This window comes from Dipodomys spectabilis, unplaced genomic scaffold (genome assembly GCF_019054845.1).
Source record: "Dipodomys spectabilis isolate Male_0828 unplaced genomic scaffold, ASM1905484v1 ptg000167l, whole genome shotgun sequence".
NCBI classification, from domain to species: Eukaryota; Metazoa; Chordata; class Mammalia; order Rodentia; family Heteromyidae; genus Dipodomys; species Dipodomys spectabilis.
The window spans coordinates 2,663,305-2,678,370 of record NW_024870844.1 but is presented as its reverse complement, the minus strand read 5'-3'; the positions used below and the strand labels follow the sequence as shown (position 1 = coordinate 2,678,370).

Genomic DNA, 15,066 nt, shown 5'->3' with positions numbered 1-15,066 from the left:
AACTCATGGCCCTGGCCTTATCTCTGAGCTTTTTTACTAAAGACTAGCACTCTGCCATTTGAGCTACAACTACACTTCTGGCACGTAGTTGAAGAGCTTCAAGGAGAGCTTCCTGCCCAGCTGGCTTTGAACTGCCATGGTTAGATCTCAGACTCCTGAGTAGCAAGGATTACAGGCATGAGCCACTGGAACCAGATAACTCCTTAATATTAACCTTGTGATTTTTATCCCTATATTCTATTATAGCAAATGACATTGGCTTTCCAACATATAAAAACAACTAAGCCTGCTTCAATAAGTTGCAATTTAGTAATAGAGGAAATTCCAAGAATTTGTTACAATGTAATGAGTTGGTATCTCAGGGTTTCAAATCTAAAGAGATGGTGAACTTAAGAGATATCTATGTTTGATGATGTGTTTGAACAAAGGAGAAAAAGATTTCCACTAGAACTGAGATGCTTTTTTCCTCCATATCTTTTCCATGGGCTGTAGGGAACCAATGAAATCACAACCCTGACCTCCACTTTAATTTTCCTATGAAGATTTGAGAAATTACACATTCTTTCTGTGACATGTCATGTGTTTCCATTTTCCTTTGAGAAATCAAACAACATCTTCACAAAGTGAATCTGTTTGGTAATGGATAGGACAGAGAGCATGACCAGTATTTATTTGATAGAAAAGAGAGAAAGACAGAGTCACTAGGATCTAGGTGATCTTCTGAAGAATAGTTTGTAAACTCCCCTAGGTAATAATGGCACCGAGGGGATCCTGATTAGTTTAGTGGTCTTGTTCCTATTCATTTGTTGACTGAAATACCCTTTCCACTAAAATCCTTCCTGAGTGGATTAATTCCTTCCCAACAGCTTAATGACACCTTCTCCAAGACACCTTTTTTATACTGTCATGGTGAGTGGCATATCATCTATATTCTCCTAACCCTCATAAGACAATACATTCCCTCATACTATAATGATAGGTTTCTTTATCTTGGCCAGTTAGATACCTTGCTTTCTGAAAATAGAGGTTCTCACTTTACTTTGTATTCCCAGTGACTCCCACATCCTATCAGCAGGTCAAATATTTACATAATGAGAAAGAGAATCACCTTAAGAATTTTGGAGTTATATTACCCAGGTTCTGTCCTAACTACAGAGGTTCTTTGAACAATGCATTTCATGCATTTTCTGCCTTAATTTTAAGTATTACCCAACAAGAAATTGTAATCTTTAACTTCAAGATGTGGAGTCAATAGTTATACACATATTCCGTCATTATTTTCACTCTAACTAATATAGCTAATTTATTGTACAAAATGGCTTCGGGTTTGTTGGTGCATTTTACCTGATTTTACATGGTGTGCTTGTTTGACTTAGAGGCTTTCTTTGCCTTTCCCCTGCATTCAGGCATGATATGACATACTCAAAGATCCTGAATTAGTTTGGTAATGTTATTCCTCTCCATTGGTTAACTGAAATATCTTTTCATTCTGACATCTTCTGAGTTTTTTTGATTCCTTCCTACCATTTATATGACATCAGATCTGTGTCTTGTTATTCAAGACCCACATGGGCAGTTTCTACAGGAAGCATGAATTTAAGTTGGGATCAAACTTTCTTATTCCAGAACTATCACCTAAATTATTCACAGAATGGAGTTGGAAAAGTGTTGGACCCAATTTGCAAGTTTGTCATCTCATCCTATCCTAGCTAGTTGACCAACATTACCTCCTTTATTGATCCTCAAAACAAATCCGAGTCATACAGTTATCGTTATTTTGGAGGTAGGTAGTACTAACTCATATCTAGTTGTCTAATTCATATGGGAAAGGACTAGAATTCACACCAGCTATAGAACTCACGACCCTGGAACACAGCATACGAGGATTTGGGACATAAAGGAAGAAATAAAATAAGGAAGTGTGTATTTAGAGAAAATGAGCCTTTTAAATCCAAAAACAGTTTAGGCTGAGGTACTGTGATTAGGAAACTCTTACTATCTGGGGGAGTGGTCCAGCTCTCTCTTCACGGGCATCTCCTCTGCACCCTGCCTTCCCAGAATTACTTCCATCCTCTCTGTCCACGATCACCTCAATGCTCTCTCCCTCATGCTACACGAGGGAATATTTTTTGTGCCTCTTGTGTCACCCCAGGACCTTGTCTATCTGAAGCAAAAATTGTAGAAATCACACCTTTTGGCTCTATTTATTTGTCCATATTACGGAAGTCTCTTCAAGACATGAGCTGTATCACTACCATCCTCATAGTCTGGCTTGACATAATCCAAGAATTACAGTTTGTTGAGTATTTCCCATGTTTGGGCTATTTCTCACCATGCCTTGGTTGTATCACTCACAGTCCCTGCTACTCTGTAAGCTAAGAATTCTGATCATTGTCATTGTGCAGCAAGAAAACTCAAGCCCAGGTACCTTGAACATTCTGTCATTACAGAGGGAGTTCAGTAAGGAGAGGTATGATTCAGCCCCAGGTCTGGGAGAGCATGGGCACTGTTCAAAATACTCCAGTACATTTTTTTTTAACATCTCTTCCTACCTGTCTCTAGGAAAAGATATGCCATGCCAAGGGTATGGCATGAAGGCCTTTTATGTAATTAAGAGGGATGACAATTGGGAAAAAACATACACAGATATTTAGAAATTTCTTTAATGGTGGTCTTTTGTGTTTTATTGTCTCTTTTCCAAAGGCTGCAATGTTCTTTGATTTCACTGGACTGAAAGGAGGTCTTCAGGAAAGACTTGATTTCTCCCTAGGGTGCTGGATTTTAGGGAAAGAAGACTTGGTTCAAGACTGTATTCTCTGAGTCGTTCCCTATGAAAAGCTGTTTCTTTCCCTTTCCAAAACAGCTGCTGCTTCCATTGATGCCCTTGCCCTTCACCTGGGAGGGGTCATTTTCACATACAAAGTCCTAGTGATTGACTGAGCCCAGACCAAGCCAAACACCTAGGTGAAGCCACCTACCACCTAGTTAGTTCAGACAATGCCTGTATTTATAGTAGAATTGGTGCCTGTTCCTTACCCCTACCTTCATGAAGGCCGCGTGAGCAACATTAATGATGTTCTTGCCTTTGGAATCAGGGACCTAGAGGTGAAAGGTTCCCTACCCTATTATAAATTTCCTGAGCCAAACTGTTCCGGGTGGTGTCCTGAGGATTTTTTTCCCATTTAATATAATTTAGCAAGCTCTCTCTCTCTTTCCTCTCTCTCTCTCTCTCTCTCTCTCTCTCTCTCTCTCTCTCTCTCTCTCTCTCTCTCTCTCTCTCTTCTCTCTGTGCATTATTTCTTTAAAAATAATTTTCTGAGAGGGAAGGAACACATTTTGCTATGCTGACGGTAAGCAAAAAAAACTGCATTTGACACTTCAGGTAATAGGGATCTATTTTGTCCATCTTTTTCCCCCCTGAATTTCTTCAATTGGAAATCATATTTTTACCATATTTCATTCCCAAAGGAGGTTTTCATAATTTACATCTCCCGTCCAACTGTACATTTAGCATAGAAGGCCTGACACTGTCCTGATTATTGCCTACATGCTGGACTTTACAGAATTCCTACTCTGGATGGATTCTAATTTTATTCTCTTATTATTCGCATTCTGAGAATTGTATTTTGTCCCTGGACAGTCTTCCTGATGGGTACTGGCAGCTGAGATTATAAAACTTGAGTAAAATCCCCCTTCCCATTCTCATTTCTTTTTAAAATTCATTCATTAAAGACTAGTTTCTGCTCCGAGTTCATAGTTCACCTATCTTTAAACATATATATATATGTATGTACATATATACATATATATACATATATGCATATATTTGGTTGTGGGGCCTGAATTCTGGGCCTGGGCTCTGTACCTCAGCTCTTCAGCTCAAGGCTAGTGCTCTACCACTTGAGCCATAGCACCATTTCTGTCTTTTTCTGCTTATGTGGTGCTGAGGAATCGAACCCAGGACCTCATGCATGCAAGGCAAGCACTCTACCACCTTCCCAGCCCCTAAACAAGTTTATAAAAGAAAGGAAAAGAAAAAGAAAAAGATTTCACTGTACTCTATATGTACCCAGATTTCTATTACAAAGAACAATCTAAAACGGAGACACAGGGATTGAGAGAGAAGAAGGGAAGCATTTGAGTTAAGGTAGGACGAGAGAAGGAAGAAAGAGAAAAGGAAAAAGATGGGAAAGAACGTTTTTATTACTTAAATCAGCTTGAAACATTAAACATTAAAATCGAAGCAAATCTCAGCAAGGATAGCATGCCGATATAATTCCTCAGATTATTTTGTTAACTCAGTAGTTTTTGGCAGTAGCAGTATTGTTCACTTGTGTGCTTTTCTTTTTCTTTCTTTCTTTTTAATTTTTTTTCAGAAAGCATGGATTCTGTTTTAAAGCCTGTTTCACTGGAACCCTTATCTTTCTCCTTCCTTGTTTTTGTTTTTGTTTTTTTGTTTTTTGTTGCAGGAGGCTTCAAAGCAAAGGAAAGCCAATGGATTGTGGTCTTAAAAACCCTGCATAGATGATGTCTGTTTTCCGTACTCTAAACACGTGGTAGAGCTGTAAGTAAACGCTCCTCACTGAATGATGAATTGGATGGCTGCAGATCGGAGACAAAACAAATAATTGTCTCATTTTCGTGGTGATTTGCTTAACTGGTGGGACCATGCCAGAACGGCTAGCGGAAATGCTCTTGGATCTCTGGACTCCATTAATAATATTATGGATCACTTTCCCCCCTTGCCTTTACATGGCTCCAATGAATCCGTCTCAAGTTTTAATGAGTGGATCTCCTTTGGAACTAAGCCGGCTGAGGGAAGAACAGCGGATTTTGAACCGCTCCAAAAGAGGCTGGGTTTGGAATCAAATGTTCGTCCTGGAAGAGTTTTCTGGACCTGAACCGATTCTTGTTGGCCGGGTAAGTTTCTGATTTTTGTTGTTTTTGTTGTTGTTGTTGTTAAGATCCTAATTGCTAGAACTGTTTGTGGTCGGTGGATCTTTAATATCAGATTCCCAGATTTTGAAACACTTAGCTGTGAATCCTTTTGACCAGATGGTCTGTTACTTAACCTGTTGATTTCTTTAGGAATACCAAGCTTTTTTATGGTCCTCTTGGGGAAAGCTCTTCCCACATGCTCTACTACCTCTCAGACAGACAGTTCAACACAATACTTGAGTAGTGAAAAACCTTTTTCTTTTGCCTTCCTGTGAGAGCTCCTAGCGACAACCCTTTTCTCTAGTGCACAGTACTGGGAATAGCACTTGGAAAGGTGTGCAGTTTTGTTAAAGCTTGAATTCCTATCACATCAATCATTCAGATAATATTTTGTTTCTTTTTATTGTAAGATGATACACTTCCCATTGCAGGCTGGTTTTCTTTTTCCTTTTCTTTTTCTTCTTGTTGTGCTTGGTTAGAATCCTTAGGCTGGAGAAAGCGAAGTTTGTGATAAGATTCTGTACAGGGTCTGGTGTTGCAGTGGGATGAGCTTTGTGGTAGGTGATTATTTCATTCATTGCCAGAATTTTAGTTTTCTTTTGTAGGCATGTGTTTGGCTCTGAGTCGGGGGGGTATGTGTGTGTAGAGGGGGCTACATGTGTGTTATTGTGGAGAAGTTCTTCTTTTAATTTCGAAGCATACTATCATTGAATGTAAAATTTTAATAATGAAGCTGCCAATGGCTGATTTCACTAGTACGTGAGGTTCAAGAATGAATCACACCAGTATCATTCATTCCTCAAATGTAGTAATTTAAAAGAAAAATAACAAGGGGATTAAACATTGATCGTCAAGATTCGAGGTAACTCCTGGTTTCCCTTGGGATTTTTGATGGCATTGCACTCTCTGTCTTAATGTTTTGCAAATCCAATTGAGGTTTCTCAATGATCATATTGGCTCCTTTCATGTCATTCTCATTATTGTTGGATGGAGAAAGCTTGGAAACAATTATCACGAATCACTATATGCATCTTTATCGAGTCCTTTTAATATGCCAAGTACTACACTTGACCCATAGGATCCTATTAACAGAAAAATGACCTCTACTTTGAGGAATGCACATTCAGGCCAATGTTGAGGATTAAATATATTGTGAATATTATTGTAAAAATATTTGTCTGGCCCGAATTATCCTTTTAATAATTTTTCCATCCCTCATGTATTTATATTTATGGGTCGGCATATGTATCCAAGTATATTCACACATGCATATAGAAACATAGAAAAACAGGTCTATCAAACAGGTTTGTAATCTTTTTCTCATACATTCAAAATACAAAATCCATTAATTATTATTATTTTGGTATTCTTGATACAAACTCAAGTGGCAGAAAGTGACTAGAGACTGTTAATAGTCATAATAGATCCCAATAATATGGTTGTTTGTATATTTCACTGCAGAAATTTTATTGCAGCTGATTACAAGGTGCTGCTCCTTACTGAGCTTAGGGCATTACTTATTGCATAGTAGATATATTGTTTCTAAAGCAGAAGAAGTTCTGAATTCCAATACATACACCTATCCCATTGGTTTCAGATAAGGGCTTGGTGAACAGCTGTATCATTTTTGTTGGTGCAAAAATGGAGGCTTTGATGAACCGATAAACCAAACCTGGATGGCAGGCTTAATACAGGATCTACTTAAGCTGCAAAAACCCTATTGGATATTTCTAAGACCATAATTTTAAACCTCCTACCCAATTATGTACTAGTAGTTAATGGTTCAGAGTTTATAATTTGCACTTGAATTATTGAATGTAAAACATAAAGTCCTTAAATTGTTCACTTCTGAACATTTAAAATTTCTTAAACCAGATAAAAAAGAAGGCTTTTTGTTATCCTGTACAAAATCCTAGAAACATATGCATTTATACTTAATGGCTGGGAAACACCTGTCTGCTTCCTCTACTTATCTTGGTGTGCAGGTGTATCACTCTAGACATGTCTTGAATAATGTTAACAAGTGAACAAACTGTGCCCAGGAGAGCATTGCTTTTTCTTATCTGAAAAGAAAAAAAAACATAGTAATCAAAGCCACGTTTCTTTTGGACTCTGAATCTGCTGGCTTAAATGAAATAATTGAGATAGAAGCAAAGAGCCAGCCACTGGGCATCCCTGAGTGACTTAGTAAAACTAAATTTGTTCTCACTTCTTGGAGTGGCAGAAATCTTAGGGAACCCTGATTTTGAAATGGTTAGAGTGCCCCTGGGTCTTAGCAACAATCACTCTTCATGAATTACCCCATCTGCTTATTCCTAGATAAGGCCAATTTTCAAACAATTATTAAAGCAGAATAAAACTTATTTTCTGAAGAATCTTTCTGCACGCATTTCCAATCATATACCTTTCCCTTTAAAGAAAATTGCTCCTGAATTATGACAGCTCTGCTTTTGAGGGGGTCTTGGATGTAGCATAGCTAAAAATACATTTCAGGTGACTGCTGCAAATTATGAGTAAGGCTGAGTGCAGGTACGATTATATCAGGGTGCCCACCGGGCGCTCTGCAGTGTTTTATCTCTATGCACACTCTTCTACATCTGACTCTTTAAACCACTCCACCACAGTGCTTCTCCCCAGGAACCAGCTGAGAAGCATTAGTTACTTATGCTCTTTTAAAAGCTCTCCTGTGACTCACCATGGTGGGGGCCTGGGACCTACCTGGCTAGGTTCAAGCTCAAGGTCAGAGCCAGCTTTCAAGTGATTGGCTCATCGGAGGGGCACACACCCTTACATCATCCTTGGGCTCTGTCTCTTTTTACATATTGGAACTGCTGCATGCCGAGGAAGAATCTGAGCATGAGAGATGGGAGCTTGGAATATTGATTGTTTTTTGCCACTTTCTGGTTGGTAACCCAAGGAACATTACCAAAGCTTTTTGTGAATTACTCAAATAAATAAGATTTACAAGAGTTTGAAGAATAGTAAGCATTAATGTCTATGTAGTGCCTGGTATGTGTAGGCATCATTACTTTCTTCATTTGTGTGAGCATGTGTGTGTGTGTGTGTGTGTGTGTGTGTGTGTGTGTTTCTGCATGTGTTTGTAGTAGGAGCGATGGTAAACATGCTGACAGTCTCCTCCCTAGGTGAACTCAGGGAATCCAAAGAGAGGACCCTTCATTTGTTCAGGTTGAAAGGGATTTAGTGTTCCCAGGGAGGGTGCCTGGCATTCAGTCTGGTGGACAAGTGAGATACTCTATTTGGCCAGAAGTCTTCATGCAATGTCATGGAACAGAGAAAGATGAGGTGATGTTTGCTTGGTCAGAAGCGTCGTGATCCTGTGAATTCCCTCTTGAATCAGAATGCAGGAAAATTTTCCATCCTTACATAAGCCATCCCTATCTATTGTGTCTAAAATACAGTTTACCTCCTTATTTAATACTATATATTTTTTCTTCTCCCTGATGATCATTATCTAATAAGACACTATATTATATTTTGGATTTGACACTATATTATATTTTGGATTTGTCTCCTAGTAAGAGGTAACTTCCACAAAAAGAAAATTTATTATCTCTGTTGTTCTTCACTAAAAATTCACAGATCCTAGAACATCCCTGCATGTAAGAAGCCTTCAGTAAATATTTTGCATAAATACATGAGGGAATAATCCACTTAAATCTTGGCGGGATTCATACGAGTCATATAAACTCAATTACAATGGGTATAAATAGCATTGTATGTAGTGGGACTTCAGAACCTGAATATTTGTCCCTGAGCTTTTTGACTCAGAACTTGCTCTCTACTACTTGAGCCACAGCTCTGCTTTGGGCCTTGGTATCAAATTGGAAGTTAAGTTTTTCACAGACTTTCCTGTCTAGGATGGCTTTGAAACATGATCCTCAGATTTCAGCCTCTTGAATAGCTTGGGATTATAGGCATGATCCACCAGTGTCCAGAAAGATGGCCTCTTTTTTTTAAAAAGTAAAGTGGGCCGTGTGTTAACCTCCATGTTCTCTTATTCCAGGCCAGCTATGAGTTTAAACCATTGTTCTTATATATTAACATCCATCCATCCATCCATTCATTCATTTTAGTTTGGTGCCAGTAGTGGGGCTTGAACTCAGGACCCGAGTGCTGTCCCTGAACTTTTTCACTCCAGAAAGTGGTATTCAACCACTTGAACCACACTGCCTCCTCTTCTAGCGTTTTTTGTGGCTAATTGGTCTCTAGTTACAGGCATGGGCTATCAGCACCTTGCTATATTGACTTTTAAAGATATTTTTAAGGAATAGTGAAAGTGGGATAGAGTATTAAAAAAAAACCTACTCTTTTACAAAGAATCAGCAGATCATCTTTGTAGAAACCAGGCTCCTGCCACAGCACATTATCTTCCAACTTCTTTCTGAATTTCCACAAGACGGAAGTTACCCAAGCAGACTTCGGTCCTGCCTCTAGCTTTCTGTGGAACAAGTCTGCGCAGAGCCTGATCATGAAACATAAATACCAAGATTTCAGAGTCATCACACATTTCCAGTGTTGGCTTTCTGGGGAAAGTCTGGCCGAGAACAGAGAGAGTGACCCCTGGGAATCGTAACCCAAATAGGCTTATTTGTTCTGGTCTTAGAAAAGGGAGAGAGAAAGAGACAGCCAGAGAGAAATCCATGGTGGGTTTCAATAAATCTTGAAACATTGCCCTCATGTTAAAAGACGTATGCGGTCTTTCTGGTAGACAGTTTGATGTCATCATGAAAACCTTCTGCTATAAGTAAGAAAGGTGATAGATAGGGGTACTCCATTGCTATTTATTGAGCATCTATTATCCTCTAAGTATTCCATTGTCAACAATGTCTCAGCACTGAGCAAACACAGTTCTGTGTCATCTGTCATGGAGCTAATGGGCTGCTAGAAGGAGACAGACAATAAGACAAATAATCGCAGAAGCCCACGTCACATTAAAACTCAGATAAGTACTATGAAGCAGAGACATACGGTTCTGCTCAAGTTTCTACTGGAGGAGGTTTACCTGTCCTGAGAGAAAATGGTCCCTAAGGAAATCACCTGTGAGCTATGACAAAGTAACTGGGTGAACCAGTACACAACCATGAGAAGAGAGCATGTTCTCAGCATAGCATAGGTCAGGGTTATTGATAGAGCAGAGAGTAGATCAGGGGTGGCTGGGCACCTCCCTTCTGGCTCCCATAATCAGTTAACCCACACAAAGGGACTGATAAATACCAGAGATGGATTGTGTACTGATGTGGAGGCAGCAAGTCTGAGATCCAGGCGCTAGCAAGGTCAGTTCTGGTGAGGGCCCTTTTAGAGATTGCAGCTTGCCTCCTTCACAAGGAACCTGACGGGCAGAAAGAGAAGGAACCAATATTGCGGGGGGGGGGCATCTTTTAGAGCTGTGCTAACCCCATTAGTTAGGTTTCTACTCAGACCTACTCCCAAAGGTTCTGCTCCACCGTATCAATATGTTAGAAGTTTCAGTGTCACCATATGAAACCCCTTTGGGATGTTGCATGGGAAGACAGAGAATTAGGATGAGAGCCCTTCAAGGCAAGCAGAGGTAGGGTTTTCGGAGAGCTCTAGCTTCTTTCTAATTCAGCTCAACCTCCAAGTACCTGGGAAAGACCTTCACTAAGCTGCTCTTGGCTCTATTTTACTATGGTGAGATTGTACGGTGGATAATGATAGTGTATTTTTCTCTATTGTTACCTACAAACACCTTTAGGAGCAAAACATATACAGATATGTATGCCTAAATATTATGTGTTTGCTTGGAACATCCATCAATTTCAAGCTGGCATTGCTTTAGACTTTTGTCTTTTCCTGTGACCCTCCAGCTCCTCATATTACTCTATGTGAGAAAAGCCAAACAAAATGACACAAAACAACGATTTGCCCTGGAAGTGGTCAGAGTCATTCCATCCCGAGTCCTCTCTGACAAACACCCCACTGCCCTGTTTCCCTCCCTGTTTCCCTCCTACCTGGCTTCTGAATTGTTCCTTATTTGGATGTGACTCTCGCTGGCAATGCCACATCTATTTATAATCCTCTTCCTCCAAGGCACTGACTCATTTTCTCTCTTTAAATTTGACCTTGTAACCTTCCCTCTTCCTTGTAACTTGGAAATCGTTCGAGTGGTGCTTGGTATGAAGGACAAGGGATGCCGAATAATTACACTACATTACAGTTTATGGTGTCAGCGCGTGGTAAGAAAATTGCACTTGACATGCCATTATTTCTGCTGGCCGTTTGCATGTGAAGAGCACTGGGCTAGGCAGCCGCAGCCAAATTGTAGCTTTGGCCTTGTGAGAACAATTCAGTCAGTTCCCTGAAGCTTCTGCCTACTCAGACGGAGCCTCGTGCACCAATAATTTGGCAAAAATGCAAGTCAGCATCGTGTGTCTCAATCTGGCCAAACAACAAATGCTGTCTGCCTCTTGCTCAATGTCCTCACTTGGAAATAATCGACATCCCAGAACAGTTGGAAATCTTTTAGTTATAATTATAATATAAATATGGAGAATATTATTAGTCATTGAAATCCAGAGATTCCCTACACGCACACACACACACACACACACACACACACACACACACACACACACACACACACACACACACACACACCCTATGAAGAACCTCGTAACAGAATTTGTGTGTAAACTAATTCTTCTGTAGTCATATCCTCTCACTCTGCTTGTTTTCTTGCCAAAGACCAGGTGAAAAAGAGCATATGATGCATGTTTATCTCTGTGGGTACTCTGAGAAATAAATCCAATCAGATTTCCTACACAAGATTTTTACTTTTCTGTTTGTTTGAGGGTCATTTCATGGAGAGAGGTATTTGAGCCACGTTAATGGAAAGGAGACTTCATATGCTTATGAGTGAGTCAAATTGCACACACTTGCTTTGTGAATAATGATGACAAAGAAGTCTATAGCAAAATACATGACAGAATTGATTCCTGCCACCAGCTTGAAACTGAAACCCATGGAGAAGTATTGGGCAAACGTAAATACTAAGGAACTGAGGAGTGATTTTTCGCAGATTCACAGGAGAAAAGAGTATGCAGCTATTGAAAAATTGAGGTATGTGATGAGAAAACACGGCTACCACCTCAAAACGCCAAAGGCTATCTACAGAATGTGCAAAGAATGTCATTATAACAATGATTGTGTGATACAATATTTAAACGTTGAATATATATGTATACGTTGGTTTGCAAAGTGATAAACCAATACTACCCACCACTCAGTACACCCAAAATTTTACCATCATTTTATTGTACTTTTTGCCATATTATCCTCATAAAACACCTTCACATTACTAATGCTCTTGATATTATAAAGTAACTTAAGGAGAATGCTAATCACATCTATAAACACTGTAAAACAAAAACTGTTGTTTTTGGCCAGCTGGAAACTTGATATATATCCTTTAATATCTATCTATCTATATGACATCATGATGCTATCTAAGCAAATTGCTAATCTACCTTACAAACAAGGCAGATACTTCTTCAGATTAGTAACCCGATCACAAAACAATAAAAAATATTAAGGAAATACACCAACATAATCTATCTTCTTTTCTAACATGTGTGGACAAATTATCAACTTTTTTACACAGTATTGCTTTGCATTTTATTTTCTGCACTATGCTTTTATTACATTATAAAACATAATGAAATTGGAGGAACATTAATGATAATGTCTTATTGCTCAATTTTCTTAAAAAGCAGTGCCATCCGTCCATAATAAGTTCTTAGAAACCCTATTTCATGTAATACTCATTTGGTAAGTAGAACCTTACTTATAAAAACTACACGTGTCTTATAAACAGTTGGCTGTCCAGTCTCATCAGTGAATAAATTAAGGTGCTAAACACGCTTAATCATTTTTATGCAGTGACAGAGAAAGAATATCTCATTTTACTGGACTGCTACATGCATGCTACATGATGTCCATGACCACAAAATAGACCAACTATTAACCAGCCATGAAGATTTTATGTAGGATCTTGAAGTTGGAAACTACCTTTTAAAGTTTTCAGGTAATGTAGCCAGTTCCATGCTGTCCATAACTTTTCAAAGAACAAGAATAATCTACAAAAAGATATTCATGGCCTTACACTATGCAAGAAAGGTAAAATGGTGACAGCATTTCTAGGGTGTCATCTTGCTTGCTCGTCTATACACGTTTCCTAAGTGGTGGTATTTAAAATATATTTCAGTATATTCCATCTATTCCTGTTGCTTCAATTATACTTTACTGAAATCCACTCCCAATTCACAAACACACCTTTGCATAATTTTCCCGTGAATGTTTCCATCTCTAAGTGTTTAAATATTTGGAAGGAGTGTAAAAATAGCCTTGCCAACATTCAAAGATTCGAATGCTCCATTAAAGGATGGACACGGTCTCTCATAAGCACTGGGTCCTCCAATTGGGATTTTAGTATTTTAGGAATCCTTTTAGATTCTATCACCTCAAAGAGAAATATGACCTGCATTGCTCTTAATATTTAAAAATGAGATCTCTATACCACCAGCAATGGCTACAACTAGGAACTGGTTGGAAATGGATAATCTCATCCAACACGCATGTGTATCCTCACTCAACCAATCAGGATATGCTCTTGAACAATATATCTAAGTCATTTTTGTGGCCATGTAAACCTTTAAAAATATCTTTAAAGATTAAGAAACATTTGTATATGTATATATTAATGAAGACAAACATATCCAAATGTTAAGAGACATTAACCTATGCATATTTAGCTTTGAGGAAGTCAGTCATCAATGATGTGAATGATGCTTCTCTCCTCCTCCCTCCTCTGCTCTGCATTCATCCTGAGGATGCAGTCCATTCAATGAACAGGATGGGTTCATAGTACAGGTGTGCCAGATGTTTGTAAAAGCCCCCGAAGAGGATGAGGGACCAGTGGCTGCCTATCTCCTTTGAACCCATGTGGAGGGTGCTGGACATGGTAGATTGCAACATCAGTATTTGGATGAAACTCCTCCTATACGGGCTGGCTGTGTGAGAGCTGGCCACAGTGACAGCCTGCCTGTCCCCCATCTTGCCCACAGTTTACCCCAGCTCATGGATTCATTGCTAACCACTCCCTGTTTGATGCTATAAACGTCTTCCTTTCCCCTGTATGTATTTACCACAATGCTGCCCAGGAGCTCTGAAATCTGCAGAGTAGCAAATGTCACTGGGCTTCTGTGGGAGACATGAGCAGCGTCCAAATGAGCTTGATCAGAAAGGCTGGGAATATCTGGGGAGCTGCAGGGACTTAAACAACAGTATGCTTATTTTTATTTATCTGTAATACTAAAAACATAATAATAACCCAGCTGTGTTGCACAGACTTTTTTGTTGCTGTTGTGAGCCTTACTGTGGAGACTATGAAATAGATGGTATTGTTCAGACATTAAAGTGGGAGGAGAAAGTTTTTAAATAAAATAAAATAAAATCATGTGATTCGTTGAGTATTCACTATAGGTTTTCTTTTCTCTAAAATTTGCTTACTCAGTCTTCACAACAGCGCTCCTTTGACCTTTGCCCGTTTGCCCTATTATCAGATGGGGAGCCACTTTCAATTAGAAGTTGTAAGTTCACATACACTGTTAAGTGATAACTCAGGAGTCAAATCTGGACATGGCAAGGACAAAGAATGCTCATAACAGGTGCCAGGATATAACCCCAATGTACAGATGAGAAAAGTCAGACCACTCATATAAACCCAAGTATGGTCTCCAGACAGATTTGAGTGGACACTAGACATGTTTATCCATTGATACACATACTTCTTTGCACACGTGTCTACACACATTGCTACTAAGAGATAGAAATATGTCCCCAAACCTTGTGAGAAAAATTATATTCTTGAGCCTAGTTCCTTTGTGGGAATTGGCCCTGGCATAATCTGGTCTCAAGAACGGCTAATGTCACAGGCACATTAATTTGTGAGCTGTTCTCCAAGTGAATATAGGAGGTAACATACCATTTGACTTTGTTTTCTTTCTCAATAATATACATTAAAATTTCCAAGTGATGATGCCTCACATGGGTAATCCTAGCTTCCCAGGAAGCTGAAATCTGAGGAGAGTG

At 39.2% G+C, this 15,066-nt stretch overlaps 1 protein-coding gene across 1 annotated transcript in view; it reads left to right on the top strand.

Annotated features, from left to right (window-relative positions):
• Cdh8 (cadherin 8) overlaps positions 1-15,066 on the top strand; it is a 346,195-nt gene that overhangs the window by 11,082 nt on the left and 320,047 nt on the right. The window contains exon 2 of the mRNA XM_042693465.1: positions 4,473-4,920. Within this exon, the coding sequence (XP_042549399.1) occupies positions 4,669-4,920 (252 nt within the window). The 5' untranslated portion in view covers positions 4,473-4,668. The remainder of the gene's footprint in view (positions 1-4,472; positions 4,921-15,066) is intronic.